The sequence below is a fragment of the Nerophis ophidion genome, linkage group LG18 (assembly GCF_033978795.1).
Source record: "Nerophis ophidion isolate RoL-2023_Sa linkage group LG18, RoL_Noph_v1.0, whole genome shotgun sequence".
Taxonomy (NCBI): domain Eukaryota; kingdom Metazoa; phylum Chordata; class Actinopteri; order Syngnathiformes; family Syngnathidae; genus Nerophis; species Nerophis ophidion.
The window spans coordinates 23,496,442-23,514,814 of NC_084628.1; the positions used below are offsets into that span (position 1 = coordinate 23,496,442).

The window sequence follows — 18,373 nt, forward strand, 5'->3', positions numbered from 1 at the left end:
GGCGGAAGGCGGGGTACACACTGGACAAGTCGCCATCTCATCACAGGGCCAACACAGATATTGTATATTTAAAAATATTAACTTGTACAAATACTTGGTGTTAACAGTTTCCCCTTTCCCCCACTGATTTGTTCTTCTTCGCCTGTGAATAATGCAGTAAGGAATGGCGTGTTGAGATTGGCGCACTGATTACGTCCATATGCCAGAGAAAACTGGTTTCCATTCATATAATCTAGGTGTGTTGATCCCATTTTTCAAAAGCTGTGTGTTGAAGAAAGCTTACTTTCAGCCAATGTTTTTGATAAATCCGACTAATTTAGTGCATAGAAATGTATTGACAGTCAAAAAAGCATAACGGGTTCATTATTAACCAATATGTGACCTGACAGTATCTTGAGTAAATAGCTGTATAACCTTGAAAATTAGATTTTCAAGCATCTCTCAAATTCACTTTTTTCTCCAATATTTTGATTTAGTGTGGTATAGATAAGGAGTTCATAACTTTCCACTCCATAGGGGCCCAGGGCCCATTTAAATATTAACACTGGATAATAATTGTACTCTTGATTTTAATCATATTCAATTATCATATCTAACCTACTTAGAGTTTAACAGGATAAACCTTATCAAATAATATGAAAGCATGTATTAATCACAAAGATTATTATCAAGGCCTAGGTCGGACTGATTACAAAAATAAATACTTATCAAATTTACTGCAAAAGAAGGTACTCATAAAAACTGACCAAAATACATTCAGATACAGTTATTAGTGAATTGTGAATTATATTTATATAGCGCTTTTCTCGAGTGACTCAAAGCGCTTTACATAGTGACACCCAATATCTAAGTTACATTTAAACTAGTGTAGGTGGCACTGGGAGCAGGTGGGTAAAGTGTCTTGCCCAAGGACACAACGGCAGTAACTAGGATGGCACAAGCGGGAATCGAACCTGCAACTCTCAAGTTGCTGGCACGGCCACTCTACCAACCGAGCTATGCTGCCCCACGTTATGCAGTGCTAAAATAAATACATTTCAAATAAATTAATAATACATAACAATATATATGTTTTTTTTAATAAGCTGTGTATTAAGTGCAGCCCAAACCAACCACAGCTGAGAAACAGATATTTTTCCCGGCCTAACAATGGGCCCTGGCCCTATAGTTAAGAAACACAGGTACATGTTTGTGTGTCAACTGATCAGCTTGCCGGTGAACAAAGTAGAAATGTACAGACATAATGACTACTGTCAATTGAAATCTATCTTCCAGTTTCTCCTGTTGGGAAACAATGAAATATCAAAGTGACACTTGAATGACTTTCTTTCATTGTCGTGTGTGTCATGAAAACAAAGCAGCAGCAAACAGTTTGTGTCCCACATGACGTCTTAAAGTGTGTGTGTGCGCGTGCGAAGCGTCAGATGTCAAACTACTACTGCTGCACACCTGTTCAGCTTGGTGGACAAAGAGTGTGTGTATATAGGGAGGGGGTTCCAGTAGACAGGTGGTATGTTTACACACCTCACCAACATTTGATATCCCACACCTGTAAATAAATCCAGATCTTCTCTCTACTTTTTGAGGAGGAGCACAACAAGGTAACCTGGTGGACCAGAGCAGAGAGGACCAGGTGGGCATGCATAAACGTACCGACCACTCCGGGTGCAGCAGAACATCAGTGAGCTCCAGGACCAACGTGTATGGAGGTTGGTAGTAGGGCTCCTTCAGGGGGTCTGGCAGCAGTTTGGGGCTGGTGGGCTCGATGATCATCTGACGTCATGAAAACACAAAAAGAAACATGAACTCAAGAGTCAGAGTCAGAGTAGGTTTAAAGGGGAACTGCGGCATTTTTTGGTATTTTTCCTATCGTTCACACTCATGAGACAAGACGACAAATGTATTTTTTATTGCATTCTAACTGGTAAATAAACATAAATAAAAGTCCACTTACAATGGAGTTAATGAGAAGTCCTCTGTTCCAATCATAAATCCATCTAAATAAGCATCCAAAAAGCACCAACAATACATCAATTCTCAATTTACATTTCGTGAATTGAATGTTAACCAAATAGTAGTAATATTTTTATTATAAGCGCTAACACAGACAAACTATTACAAACTATTTTTAAAGGCGCCTGCGTCTCAGAGCTTATGAAAATTCATTCTGCATCATAAATAATTCCTCTCACTTTGATAGTAGAAGTATAAGAACATAATCTGACAAGTTGGTCAACATTGACATCCAATTCAAACGCAGAAATGGCAAGAGAGACATGAAAAGGGTCACGAGGACAATGGGTCATTCTTCATCTAAACGGGAACAAAGCAAGACAATCAGTCGGTCCTAATGACAGCAGATGTTGTACAGTAAGTTATGTGTTGTTTTGTTTGTTGGCTCTCATGAAGTCTGCAGAGGGTAGTTATCAGTGATGTTGAAGAAAAATGCGAAAGTAGTGAAGTTTGTAAAATTAATGTGCCACATGCTTAAAATGGGCAAAATACGTAAATATTACATATCATAAATGTGCCTGTTACTACATTACAATATATACTTACAGCATGTATTTAAAATCTTAATGGAGGTGCTTTGTATGTTTTTTTAGGCGCTTCACAGGCAGAATAGAGGGACTGCCACAGGAGCCATTGTAAGCTGACTTTTGGTCACATTTATTTTAAGCCTGTCGAGTGATTAATTTTTTGGGAATTGTAATTAATCGCGTAATCACACTTTTGAATTGTGATTAATCGATTAATCATGGGCTATTACTCGCTTACATAGTTAAAATTTGGTTAAGAAAATACCCCCAATTTTTGGACACAAATACAATTGTATTGTCAGAATGTCACCCATCTTTAAACATTTTACAAACTGAGTCATTGATTTGCTCATTTGAAATTGCGCTCCTCCAGTTAAGCTGTGGTGACACACATGACATTTTCTTGCAGCACATTGTCTTCACTAATGTCAGGTGACCTCCATGCACCGGCTGTCCATTTTGCAAAAGCATTATCTACCTTATTTGTGGTACTTATTTGTGGTACTTATGTTGACAACACTGACGCAAGTAAACTCCGTCAGTGTTTGTCATCTTCTGTCAATGTAGCATTCATGCTAACGGCGGCATACTCACGTACATATTTGCTTTAAGATGCTTTTTATAAAACTTGTGCCGATGATAAAAACGTTTGTTGCTGCAATACCAACAAATTACTTTAATTTTATCTACAGTTCCATCTCATTTTTTGGGGGGCGAAAATGGCCGCCCGGTGCAACGCTCTGACGTTCACTCATCGTCGCTCTGGCCGTGTGCCGACCTCACTCCCGGGTTTACAAATGTTCATAACCAACAGGGTGATTAATATTTATCCATACACGCAATGTTTTATTTAATTTTTTATTAATCACGTGCCTTAACATTGACATTTATCTTGTAGTTATAGTGCATCCATCCATCTTCTTCCGCTTATCCGAGGTCGGGTTGCGGGGGTAGCAGCCTAAGCAGGGAAGCCCAAACTTTCCTCTCCCCAGCCACTCTGTCCAGCTCTTCCCGGGGGATCCTGAGGCGTTCCCAGGCCAGCCGGGAGACATAGTCTTCCCAGCGTGTCTTGGGTCTTCCCCGTGGCCTCCTACCGGTCGGACGTGCCCTAAACACCTCCCTAGGGAGGCGTTCGGGTGGCATTCTGACCTGAGATGCCCGAACCACCTCATCTGGCTCCTCTCGATGTTGAGGAGCAGCGGCTTTCCTTTGTGCTCCTCCCGAATGGCAGAGCTTATCACCCTATCTCTAAAAGAGAGCCCAGCACCCGGCGGAGGAAAAACTCATTTCGGCCGCTTGTACCCGTGATCTTCTCCTTTCGGTCATAATCCAGGTATATCATAACCCCTAGTTATAGTGCATAAAAAAGAAAAACACGTGTTTTTTTTGTCTGACATAATGATTATAAAAGACAGACACAATTCCAAAAAAAGTGCAGTTTAAGCACAAAAAAACGACTGCCAGACCGATGGCTCATAGGTCATGTGTTCCACTCACCTGTCTGTAGTCCTGGAAGTACTTGAAAGTTCTTTTCAGCTGCTGGACCACTGGTAAGTCTGAAACACAGGAACAAGTTGGAGCAAAGGACAGTCAAGGTTTGGAAATTCTGGTTTGTGTTCATTGCATTAAAAAGGGGAACTTCACTTTTTTTTAATTTTGCTTATCATTCACAATTCTTATATAAGACAAGAACACATGATTTTCTTTAATGCATTCTAAATAATAAATACAATCAAAAGTCTGCTTACAATTTCAAAGATGCATCATAACGTCCCCCCCCCCCCCAACTACATCACTAATTATTCCTCACTGCAGAATTCACAAGAGCCAACAAACATGAACTTGCTATATTCCTGTTTAGACTAAGAAAGACTCATTGTACTCAAAAAGGAAAGGGGGTGGAACGACTCAAAATCTTCGCAAAGAAAAGAGGGTTGGACCAAGAGTATTTTCGGGACGTTTTTTTTTTTTTTGTGTGTTTTCATTTCCTGGTCTAAATTTGCTGTCAAAGTACACCAAATTGTTGGATTACATCCTCATCCTTCTACTATCCAGGCAAAAGGCATGATATATGATCACAAAAAACTTCCACAAGCAAGGTAACGAGGAAGACTCTAACCAGTCAATATTGTCTACATAGACACACAAGCTTGTGATCACAGCGCTGCTATATAAAGTGCTTATAACATATAACTAATACTTGGTTAATATTCATCCATCCATTTTCTACCGCTTATTCCCTTTTGGTGTCACGGGGGGCGCTGGCGCCTATCTCAGCTACAATCGGGCAACACAGATAGACAGACAACATTCACACACTAGGGCCAATATAGTGCTGCCAATCAACCTATCCCCAGGTGCATGTCTTTGGAAGTGGGAGGAAGCCGGAGTACCCAGAGGGAACCCACGCATTCACGGGGAGGTCATGCAAACTCCACACAGAAAGATCCCGAGCCTGGGATTGAACCCAGGACTGCAGGAGCTTCGTATTGTGAGGCAGACGCACTAACCCCTCTGCCACCGTGAAGCCTGGTTAATATTCAAATCGCAAAATGTAAATGGAGTATTGTTGGCTGTTTTTGGATAATTATTAATTGGGGGTTTTATGGGCGGACTGAAGGATCTCTCATTGGCTTTGTTATAAGTGTAAAATTATTTACGAATTAGAATGCATTGGGAAAAAAAATACATCTGTTGTCATGTCTTTCATAATGATTGTGAACAATAGGCAAAATTCCCAAAAAAGGGCAGTTCCCCTTTAAGGGCAAGCTGCATTGGTCATTTCCGTAATACAAGAATCAGCTCTTATGATTTGTATCCATTAACAACGGGGGCTACACAAGCCCAGCCCACGTCAAGTATCCACCTCTACCAGCCACATCAGCCAGGCTAGCGCTACCGAGGATCATACTCAGGCGTCTCGGGTGACACATAACATCAGCCAGACATTATATGACTTTGACCTGAAGCGGAGTGGGTACATGGACTCTGACTGGACTGACGACAGCTGAGTGATTATTCAGCGTTAGCAATGCAACCTGCTGATGGCTGGGCTGATAAGCTAGCTCGCTGCTAATGACACCCCCAGCTGCCGATGCGTTAATGGCCAATAATAATAAAGACTGTGCTTCCCGTGGGGCTGTGGGCTCCTCACTACAAACACAATTACAATAGCAGCACGCACGTGCCTGCTCTCTAGGCACACAAACGCTGACGCTAGGACGCTGTGGTCCCCAGGGGGACTCCATCCCCCAGAGTTCATAGCAGCATGCTCAAGCAGGAAGCGGCGGCCATCTGCCACAGACCTATTACTATTACACATTTCACATGTTCAGTTGCCAGCAGACTGTTATATTGGAGCGCATCATGTTTTAAGCTTGTAGAAGCAAACACTTCTCTATTGTGCAGGTGTACAAGTGCAACATTAAACGCATTTTTGAAACGGAATACCTCTAACCGTGACAGAGTTTTTGACACAGCTCTCGTTATTTTTTGGATCAATTTGTGCTATTAAGGTATTTGTGGCACTATTTCCATTAAGACTGCCAATGTGGCGTAAAAGAGGATGCACATTTGAGTCAAGAGACAACAAAGTGGGGTGATAACATCTCTCATCACTAAGCTTGACTGCACACACACAGCGTGGGAGTGTAAGCGTGGCTTTAGGGTAACTTCTCCCTCGGGACCCCAGACCAAGCATAGAGAGTGTGCATGCGTGTATCACACTGCATCACTATATCATCCCTATGCATACATGGGATGCGTGTTTGGAGAAGATTAAGACGGGGGTCTTTTATTATGTTAATCAAGGAGGGCGGGACAGATGAGATTAGTGATGAAGGAGTGGAAGTGATGGGAGGATGCATGGAGGAGGAAAGCACAAAGAGGGCGGGTACCAAATTTGTCATCCTGTCAGTCTTCTTGAAAGCGGAACATAACCACATTAGTGTGTACTTGTTATTTTAGGAAAATGTGAATATTGCACAAGTGGTGGCAGTCAGAGTTAGTCTTGAATCTTCTCACTAATAATGTATGATGCCACACTAGCAGATTTTGTTCCAATTTGTTCATGTGGGAAGTTAATTACAACCGGTATATGACCACAGTAATCGAACTCATGTGTGAACCAAATACCAAACCATTGGATTCAATTGCACCTGTAACTGGTTCCTAGACGAGCGCCTGATACACTATATAGCCAAAAGTATTTGGCCACCTGCCTTGACTCAGATGAACTTGAAGTGCCATCCCATTCCTAACCCATAGGGTTCAATATGATGTCGGTCCACCTTTTGCAGCTATTACAGCTTCAACTCTTCTGGGTAGGCTGTCCACAAGGTTGCGGAGTGTGTTTATAGGGATTTTCGACCATTCTTCCAAAAGCGTATTGGTGAGGTCACACACTGATGTTTGTCGAAAAGACCTGGCTCTCAGTCTCCGTTCTAATTCATCTCATAGGTGTTTTATCGGGTTTAGGTCAGGACTTGGTGCAGGCCAGTCAAGTTCATCCACACCAGACTCTGTCATCCATGTCTTTATGGACCTTGCTTTGTGCACAGTCATGTTGGAAGAGGAAGGGGCCTGCTCCAAACTGTTCCCAAAAGGTTGGGAGCATGGAATTGTCCCAAATGTTTTGGTATCCTGAACCATTCAAAGTTCATTTCACTGGAACTAAGAGGCCAAGCCTAACTCCTGAAAAACAAACCCACACCATAATTCCTCCTCCACCAAATTTTGCACTCCGTACAATGCAGTCCGTCCGAAATGTACCGTTATCCTGGCATCGTCCAAAGCCAGACTCGTCAATCAGATTTCCAGATGGAAAAGCGTAATTAATCACTCCAGAGTAATTGGAAGGTCACATGAAGTTTGGAGCTCTGTAGCAAATGACTGTGGAGAAAGTCTGTGACCTCTTTGCACTATGCGCTTTGGCATCCGCTGACCCCTGTCTGTCAGTTTACGTGGCCTAGCACTTTTTGGCTGAGTTGCTGCTGTTCCCAAACTCTTCTATTTTCTTATAATAAAGCTGACAGTTGACTTTGGACTATTTAGTGGAATATGTGATTGCAATAAGTGATCGTAGAACCCATCCATCCATCCATTTTCTACCGCTTATTCCCTTTTGGAGTCGCGGGGGGTTGAATTGTAATTTCATCATACTACAAAGTGCCTAAGATGGGACACCCATAGTGACTACGTAATCTTACGCGACACGCAACGTAACTAGTTCTCAAACAAGTCTCACATTTACAAACCAAACTGCTTAGGTTAAGTCGTTAGAAAACCAGTCAGTACCTGGCGTGACTACCATTTAACTCATGCAGTGCAACACATCTTTGCCTCGAGTTGACCAGGTTGTTGATTGTAACATGTGATATGTCCACTCCTATTCCCTGTGTTAGGTTGCTGCACAATCGCAGGAATTGAAATACAATCAGTGCATTTCGGAAAACCAAATTATTGCATGATCTGGCTCGAAATTAGCTTTCTACAACCCATGTAAACACCGTTATTCATACTTTGCGTGATGTAAGAATTAAATGCCGATATAAACAATTTACATGACGTTATTGACATGTAATCCGGCAATTAAAAATATTTCACAGTGTAGTTTGGATTTAAATAGTCAAAGCAATGTGTTTCTGATGATCATCATAACCACAATAACCAAATAAGCAATTTAAACACATTAAAACATTACCAACAACACCAAATAGAAGTGAAAAGTTGTTATCCATTAGATTAGTGATAACTACTAGCTTTCTCTTATTAGCATGTAACATTCTGTTCCACTGCTCACAAGCCCACGTAGCTAAACAACCTGAAATTATCACATAGCCTCCTAGCATACGAAAGGCACACAGTGTATTACCAACAGTCACATTGGAAACAGGAACTTTAGATGAAGGTGTGAAAATAGAAGAAGTCAAATTATTTTATAAATCGGGACTAATTTAGTGAATGGAAACGTACTGACTGTCATGTACGCTGATTTTGAGCATTCCATGAAAGGTAAATGGTAAATGGGTTACACTTGTATAGCGCTTTTCTACCTTCAAAGGTCTCGAAGCGCTTTGACACTATTTCCACATTCACCCATTCACACACACATTCAAACACGGATGGTGGGAGCTGCCATGCAAGGCTCCAACCACGACCCAACAGGAGCAAGGGTGAAGTGTCTTTCTCAAGGACACAACGGAAATGACAAGGTTGGTCAAAATGGGGATCGAACCAGGAACCCTCAGATTGCTCACATGGCCACTCTCCCAACCGCGCAATGTGGCCAAAAAACAAAAATGTTGAGTTTATATTTTTGTTTAACCACAAAAAAATTCTAAACTGAGGACCACCGGTCGTATTATCTTGGTTTGATTGGATTGTTTGGACATGTGTCTCTTAAAAGCCTACTGAAATGAGATTTTCTTATTTAAAACGGGAATAGCTGGTCCATTCTATGTGTCTTACTTGATCATTTCGCGATATTGCCATATTTTTGCTGAAAGGATTTAGTAGAGAAAATCGACGATAAAGTTTGCCACTTTCGATACTTCCTGAAAAAGCCTCGCCTTTACCGGAAGTCGCAGACAATGACGTCGCAAGTGTGGGGGCTCCTGACATATTCACATTGATTTTAATGGGAGCCTCCAACAAAAAGTGCTATTCGGACCGAGAAAACGACAATTTCCCCATTAATTTGAGCGAGGATGAAAGATTCGTGTTTGAGGATATTGATAGTGACGGACTAGAAAAAAATAAAAAAACGCGATAGCATTGGGACCTATTCCGATGTTTTTAAACACATTTACTAGGATAATTCTGGGAAATCCAATTGAAGTCCAAGCATAATGGGGACATTCTTTCCAACAAAGACGAGAACTTCAAGATCCTCAGGTGTCAGTCTGCTCCTGTGTTCATCAATGATGAGTGCTAAAAAGCTTCTCACGCTCAAGAGTCATTAAAATGTCTTACAACTTTACTATCACGCTTGACTTTATTGTGGCATGTTTTGCACTCAACCGCTTCATCTTTTTCGTTTTGTAGGGTAAAATAATCCCACAGCTGACATTTTTACCGTAACTTTTAATTCACACGGCCGTCTTAACGGTTAGAACACAAACCTGTGGATGTGTTGAAGGTGTGCTGGAAAATGCGGAACGGAGCGTAGGGAGCAGCAGAAGAATGGAATGTATTATTTAAATCGGTGCGTTGGAAAACACGGATTTCTTTTAAAAACTGGATTTGGAACGAGATTTTCCCATGCCTTGCCGATACGCATTTTTTAGCAATTATCGGCGGCTGATCCGATCCAAATATCAGATCGGGGCAACCCTACTAAACATATAAACTAACCATAATAAAACAAACATTTACTGTAATATTTCCACTCTCGCTGGGATGCCAACCGATGGAACGCTCACATAATCCTGTTTAGATGAAGAATCAATCACAATCCTCACAAAGGGTTGAACAAAGTTGCCGCAACTAGCATTCTTTTGTGTGTTTTTCGCTGACTTGCGAGATGTCAAAGTAGACCAGCCTGTCGGCCCATGGTCAGTCACATTTGTCTACCAGCAGGTGAAAGATGCATGAATAATAATCTATAATTTTTTTTTTTATCAAGTTTGAGACAAAGCAGAAGCATCCGCCCGCTCAGTGTGTCAACAGCAGCAGTTTAAGATAGCATTAGCTCACTGCTAACAATGCGCGGCTCAAAAAGGCTGTCCGCATTAGTGCTTATAACAACAATATCACTTATGTTAAGTTAATTTTCAGGTCACGACTGGTGGTGTTTGGATGTTTTTTTAGAGGGTTTTATGGACGAAATAGAGGACCCTCGCTCGATCTGTTGACTCAATTGTTAGCTATTTATTTACGATTTCAAATGCATTAAACAAAAAAAAGCCGGGCATATGCGTTCTTGTTTTACATAAGGATTGTGAATGATAAACAGTACATGTCATTCCAATGTTTGCATATTTCCGGTATGACTGATCTGATGACACGGTCAGAGTGCAGAAGTGTTCCCATCCTGACGTCATACGACCTCGAATCTATGGAAATTACTGAAGCTATTAGGAGCGAAATATTCAAAATGGCCGTCTGAAATTGTAGCATTTTTTGATGTTTATATGGCATTTTCACATATTTTTCAGACTGTATAATTGGATACGGTTTAATGGATATTATGAACTACATTTAAGCAAATAAATTCAACTTAATTTTCCATTCGACTGGTAGTTTAAGTGCAAAACTCATTAATTAACTGTATTTTCACTTTCATTCTAATTTTATTGACAGTTTAGTTGTGAAACATATCATTTATCTATTTTAGGACAACATAATTGTATGTAAATGTGTCTTTCGTAGGTTATTGGAGTCCTTTTGTATACAGTACATTTGGAAGGTTTTGTGGACGATATATATATATACATATATATATATATATATACACATATACATATATATATACACATATATATACACATACATATATATACACATATACATATATATATATATACACATATACATATATATATATATACACATATACATATATATATACACATATACATATATATACATATATATATATACACATATACATATATATATACATACATATATGTACACATATACATATATATATACATATATATATACACATATACATATACATACACCTATATATACATATATATATACACATATACATATATATACACATATACATACATATATATATATATATACATATATATACACATATACATATATATATATATATACATATATATGTACACATATATATATATATATACATATATATATATATATATATATATATATATACACATATACATATACACATATACATATATACACATATATATATATATTCGTCAGGCTAATTAAAAAAATAAGAACTAATAAGTCTATATATATATATATAGAGAGAGAGAGAGAGAGAGAGGGAGAGAGAGAGAGACTTATTAGTACTTGTTTTTTTAATTTGCCTGACCTAAACCTAAGGTTTGCATGTAGATAAAAATGAATCTTTGTGATTAACACATGGTTTCATATAATTTGACAAGGTTGTACATTGCAAGTAGGTTTGATATAATTGTTGAATACAATTAAAAGAGTGAGCATAAGATGACTAATTCAGTGTAAATATTTGAGTGGGCCTCAGGCCCCTCTGCATTGGAAATGTTGGGCTTGGATGTCTCAAAAGACTATCATTAAGGGTGATTGAGAGTGAGAACTGTTTGAAAAGAATAACAACAAGCTGGGAAGCAAAGACCTGAGAAGATAAAGACCATGGAATCAGCCTGATGAGCATCAGCACCTGCACAAGTGATCACCCATGTCATACCCAAACTGTTGACCACAAGCAAGCCAACATTCCTAAAGCTTCTCTGAGTCAACATCACTGACCTTCTCTATAAAACTGCTAGATTTAATAGAGAACCGACACTTTATAGGTGAAGTCTCTAATCACATTTCCTCAATCGGGGAGAAAACAGTAGCAGGAAATATGAGTAAGCAAATGGGAAGAAGATAATTTAGGGAAAGAAGGGAGGAAAGAAGGCATGAGGGGGAGCAGAGGAGAGGAAGAAAGAGGCCACCTTCCTCTTCATTCAGCCGCTCTGTCCCTCCTAACGGTCCTCCTTTCATAGTCAAAGTTGTGTCTTTGTGCAAGGGGCCTCGCTGAGTGGACCTGTCACTTCACGACTGCCCGTGTCCGTCTCCGACTATCCCCGGCGGGCCCAGCCACACCAAACGAATTCTCGTTCTGAGAGAGACGTGCCATGGTCGGACTGGCATAAGACGAACACACACAGTCTATCCATCCATCACAATAAACAAAAGGGTGTAAACATGCCGTAAACATGCCGGCACGCTAATGTTTAATTAGCAGCGGGCAAAAAGACAGACCATAGTTGATTTGAATATGGCTGGACGAATTTAGCAACTAAATTGTACAATAAGTGATGGACTAATGGGGACAGAGAAAGATGGAGAAGGAAAACAAAGGAGGAAGAAGAAGAAGCAGGAGAAAACACGCTGAGACGGGAGAGAGTGAGAGCAAATTAATGGAGGAAAGGAAAGAGGGGAAAGGAAAAAGAAAGGGTTGCTGAGGAATGTAAGGAGGGAGGGCTAGAGGTGAGGCAAGAGGAGAGAGGGAGCTAACGAGGAAGGAGGTGCACATGGTGAGGAGCAGCAGCAAATGATGGATGGAAAAAAATCAAAACACAGAGAGGACTTCAGTAGATGGATGAAGGAGGGAAATGGAGAGATGCATTGTGAGGAGGGAGGGTGGCGTTGGGGATATTAAGGGGTCCAAATCAGGCCCAGCATCTGCTGCACAACACAACCTCCTCCTTCTGCTCTTTTGTCAATCGTCTGTTTTCTATGGGTGACAAACGGCAGTGTGGGCCGGCCTCTTTAATGTTTGTGTGCGTGTGTGTGTGTGTGTACCTGCTGTTAATGTTTACCACATGAAGAAGTGAAATCACATGTAAGGAATGCGATGGCTGTTCCAGTAAACAAGCACTAAACCACGGTTTGATTACAGCACATGCAAACACAATTTACATCATAAATAAAACCATGCAAACAACATGCCTTAAATCCCTTCACAATAAAATGCTTCAACAATAACAATGTTTTTATTAACGATGGTGTTATTGTGAAGACAGTATTTGAGTTTATAAAAGAAGATGAGAATAAACAAAGTTATTTGATTTCAGATCAATTCAGACTAAGAGACCAATTAAAGGCTTCGGACGTTTTAGCAGCGGATTTTTTTAATTATCCGACTTGAGGACAAGATCCTGCTCCAACTGGAGGAGTTCAAGTACCTCGAGGTCTTGTTCACGAGTGAGAAGAATGGATTGTCAGATCAACAAACAGATTAGTGCTCGGCCTGGGCTGATAACACATTTTGCTGGATGATACAGTCCCACAAATTATTGCTGGTAAACAATAATATTGTCTGCTTTATTTTGAAACCAAATAAACCACTAATGTAACTATAATAACATTGATAAATATTACCATTATCATTATTATTGCAAGTAACCCTTTCAAACACAATAAACTTGTATTTCTCAATAGTATTGTTAACGATTGTAATTGAAAGGTCAAGAACTTTCAATTATCCTAAATAAGTAAACAAATAAACAAAGTAGACTCAGAATCTTTGTTAGCCAAAGTTGTAATTAAAAGAAATTTTGAACATTTTAAAGTGCAGTTTTTTCTCCAGTTGCAGGCAGGTGAGCAGCCTTTGAGAAAAAAAAGTGGAAAACTGACGAAAAAAAGTGGAACATTTCTATCGGCACAAAGTGCTGCGTCCTTAGTCCCAAAAGTTTTTTGTTTTTTTTAAAATAAACATTTCCTGCAATTGGATGCATTTCTACACTATATTTAACCTTTAGATCTGTTCTCATCTACCATAAATAGACACACACACCCTGTTTTTTTTTTGTTTTTTTAAATCAATTTTTAAAAATTATTGCTTGATATAGAATTGGGATGAATACAAATCAGGAATCGGCTGCAAATTGATTTATTTTTGCACTCCTATTGGCAAAGTACAGTAGGTCAGTATGTAAAATATTTCAAGTAAATTAAAATAATACTTTCCATATGCCAAACAAGTTTTGAATTTCATTGTCAAATCAGAGTGATATACATGGCGGACAATAACTGATACAGTCTGCTTTGCCAGTCCAAAAGCAATTGCTGTTTTCTGTAGTCTTCCCTTGACGACCAGTTAATACAAAGCACGCGCTACCTTTTTTTAGAGCCCGCATTATCGTTGTCTCTCCTTCGACAAACGGACAAAGTTTTTCCTTCAGTATAATCACAGCTGACCTTGACATTTGAAAATTCTCTTGCCTTCTGAGAAGTGTTGTAGCCAAAATAGCTGCAATCGCTTGCTCTTAACTCTTATTAGCCAAGTACAATATGTTAAATATTCCAAGTAAATAAAAATAATACTTTCCATATGCCAAACAAGTGTTGAATTTTATTGTCAAAACACAGTGATCACAGTGTCTGTGTATTTACAATTTTACAATAACTTGACTTAACCGCGTAAAGCTGAATTTTCTCGATTATAACCACTTTTTGAAGTGGAGTACCAATTTCTAAACTGTTTGTCTTTCCGTTCACAAATTACTCAAAGAGAATAGTCTATAAATCGAGAATTTAATCTGAATTGACTCATTCGCCCAAGAATCAGATCACATCATGAGTGGACGAAAGATTCACATCCCAATTTTGCAGTAAAAGTAAAAGAAAAGTAAAGCCCGGCAACAGTTTCCTTTGACTTCACTATTTTCTGTGCATACGCTGCCATGTTTCCAGGTATTCGTGGTTTGTGACGAAAAGTAGGTGGAGGGTGCGAGTTGGAGGAGGGGAAGTGGAGATGATCTAACAATATTTGCTCCCTCAGGGATCATCAAGTTTTAACTTGCTCCCTAAGCCCAGCAAGGATGACTTGGCCCTGGTCCGTAAATCCCCTAAAGGTTGTTGAAGTCATGATTGGCTCTTATTATTTGAGATTGGCTGAAGGGAAGTGATCATGGAAGCCATTCAATAGCGTTTATCAGCTTTCACAAAGATCAATGTCTTCACATAATGCACAAATCCGCACAACAAACAAAACAATAAGTTGTCTTTGTTATTGCCATGACGATGCCGTTCTGTTTCAATGGAACCGGAGCAACACTTGTCTGGACATTTGCTCTGAATGAAATTGAATGTGTGTATGTGTATGCGCGCGTGTAGGAACGTGTGTGACAGCTGGGAGGTCAATCTGTTGCCCCAAAATGGTCCAGTCTAATTAATTCTGATCGCCTGCTGGTACCCAACTCTCACTGGTCAATAGTTCTTTGGATCTGTAGGTCCGGTCCAGCTGATGCATGCACTATCCTCCTCCTGTTCATAAAATCAATCCTTCTCTCCTCCATTCAAACTACCGCTAGCCCTCTGGACCAGATTGTGTTCACTGAGTCTCGGTTTACAAAAGACATTGTCATGAAAAGTGCACACATTGGGTTTTATTTATTGTTTTATCAGTTTTCTACCGTCCTGGGGCAGTCCTAGCCAAGGCAGAGATGGAGACAGATGGACAGACCGCCATCGACGGTGAGGACGATGAGGAGAGACGAAGCCCGGAGGAGGAGCGCGATAAAATTACACACAGAAAGGGATCTGCACACTGTTGAGAGCAAAGTGGTCCACAGGGACTAGTTCATGATGGACGAAGGGGGATGATAAAGAGGAGTAAGTCTGTCGAGACAGACTGGGCCTCTGGTAGTTATTGACAAAGTGCTTATTGGTATCAGCAGGCGATCAGAAATCGTTTAAAGAGGGAGTCTAATTTGTACCGCTGCTCTGAATCTGATCGAAATGACAACCTTATAAAACTTTGAACAATTTTATGAGGAAAGTTAACGACAACAACCAGACCACCAGAGACGAGAGATGGGATCACAACACATGTTGTACATATAGCAGATGTTGGCATATCCAAACTTTTCTGTGAGAGCTAACCATATAATGTCCTCTCCCTGCAACATAATGATCCTGTGGACATGTTGTTGGGTTCTGGACCTTTACCAAAAGCTTTCCTAATTAGTTTTCATGTTGTCAAATATACTTTTTTTAAGTGTCATGTCATGACATTAAGAGGTGTTTTTCTGTCCGATCGTTACGGAAATTGCTGTGGTAAGAGTGGTCAGATAGCAGTTTGGGGGATTGGAAAAATGATGGGTCATGGTGGGCATATGAATGGCTGACACGCACACACACACGCACACTCATAAGCATATATACAAAGAGCAGTTGGCAGTGCCAGTGAGGCTCTGTGGAGTGATCCATCATTCAAACACTGACCCCTACACACACGTCCGTGCCAAAAATTAGCACACACGTTTTCCATTTGCATACATGTAAGTGCATTCAATCAATCAATCAATGTTTACTTAAATAGCCCTAAATCACTAGTGTCTCAAAGGGCTGCACAAACCGCTACGCCATCCTTGGTACGCCCACATAAGGGCAAGGAAAACTCACACCCAGTGGGACATCGGTGACAATAATGACCTAGTGGGACGTCGGTGACAATGATGACTATGAGAACCTTGGAGAGGAGGAAAGCAATGGATGTTGAGCGGGTCTAACATGATACTGTGAAAGTTCAATCCATAATGGATCCAACACAGTCGCGAGAGTCCAGTCCAAAGCGGATCCAACACAGCAGCGAGAGTCCCGTTCACAGCGGAGCCAGCAGGAAACCATCCCAAACGGAGGCGGATCAGCAGCGCAGAGATGTCCCCAGCCGATACACAGGTAAGCAGTACATGGCCACCGGATCGGACCGGACCCCCTCCACAAGGGAGAGTGGACATAGGAGAAAAAGAAAAGAAACGGCAGATCAACTGGTCTAAAAAGAGAGTCTATTTAAAGGCCAGAGTATACAAATGAGTTTAAAGGTGAGACTTAAATGCTTCTACTGAGGTGGCATCTCGAACTGTTACCGGGAGGGCATTCCAGAGTACTGGAGTCCGAAATGAAAAAGCTCTATAGCCCGCAGACTTTTTTTGGGCTTTGGGAATCACTAATAAGCCGGAGTCCTTTGAACGCAGATTTCTTGCCGGGACATATGGTACAATACAATCGGCAAGATAGGATGGAGCAAGGCCGTGTAGTATTTTATACGTAAGTAGTAAAACGTTAAAGTCACATCTTAAGTGCACAGGAAGCCAGTGCAGGTGAGCCAGTACAGGCGTAATGTGATCAAACTTTCTTGTTCTTGTCAAAAGTCTAGCAGCCGCATTTTGTACCAACTGTAATCTTTTAATGCTAGACATGGGGAGACCCAAAAATAATACGTTACAGTAGTCGAGGCGAGACGTAACAAACGCATGGATAATGATCTCAGCGTCTTTAGTGGGCAGAATGGAGCGAATTTTAGCGATATTACGGAGATGAAAGAAGGCCGTTTTAGTAACGTTTTTAATGTGTGCCTCAAAGGAGAGAGTTGGGTCGAAGATAATACCCAGATTCTTTACCGTGTCGCCTTGTTTAATTGTTTGGTTGTCAAATGTTAGAGTTGTATTATTAAATAGAGGTCGGTGTCTAGCAGGACCGATAATCAGCATTTCCGTTTTTTTGGCGTTGAGTTGCAAAAAGTTAGTGGACATCCATTGTTTAATTTCATTAAGACACGCCTCCAGCTGACTACAATCCGGCGTGTTGGTCAGCTTTAGGGGCATGTAGAGTTGGGTGTCATCAGCATAACAGTGAAAGCTAACACCGTATTTGCGTATGATGTCACCTAGCGGCAGCATGTAGATGCTGAAGAGTGCAGGGCCAAGGACCGAACCCTGGGGAACTCCACACGTTACCTTAGCGTAGTCCGAGGTCACATTGTTATGGGAGACACACTGCATCCTATCAGTAAGATAAGAGTTAAACCAAGACAGGGCTAAGCCTGACATACCAATTCGTGTTTTGATACGTTCTAATAAAATATTATGATCGACAGTATCGAAAGCAGCGCTAAGATCGAGGAGCAGCAACATAGATGACGCATCAGAATCCATCGTTAGCAATAGATCATTAGTCATTTTTGCGAGGGCTGTCTCCGTGGAGTGATTTGCCCTGAAACCGGATTGAAAGGTTTCACATAGATTGTTAGACGCAAAGAGTTCATTTAACTGCTCCGCAACAATTTTTTCGAGGATTTTTGAAATAAAGGGAAGGTGAGACACCAGTCGGTAGTTTACCATGAGGTCAGGATCGACGTTAGGTCT

General features: G+C 40.5%; 1 protein-coding gene across 2 annotated transcripts in view; it reads right to left on the reverse strand.

The window, feature by feature from the left end:
* timm50 (translocase of inner mitochondrial membrane 50 homolog (S. cerevisiae)) overlaps positions 1-18,373 on the reverse strand; it is an 85,024-nt gene that overhangs the window by 26,506 nt on the left and 40,145 nt on the right. For both annotated transcript variants that reach the window (XM_061877736.1, XM_061877737.1), the window contains exons 5-6: positions 4,038-4,096; positions 1,654-1,773 (exon numbers count right to left, since the gene is read on the reverse strand). In XM_061877736.1, the coding sequence (XP_061733720.1) occupies positions 1,654-1,773; positions 4,038-4,096 (179 nt within the window). The remainder of the gene's footprint in view (positions 1-1,653; positions 1,774-4,037; positions 4,097-18,373) is intronic.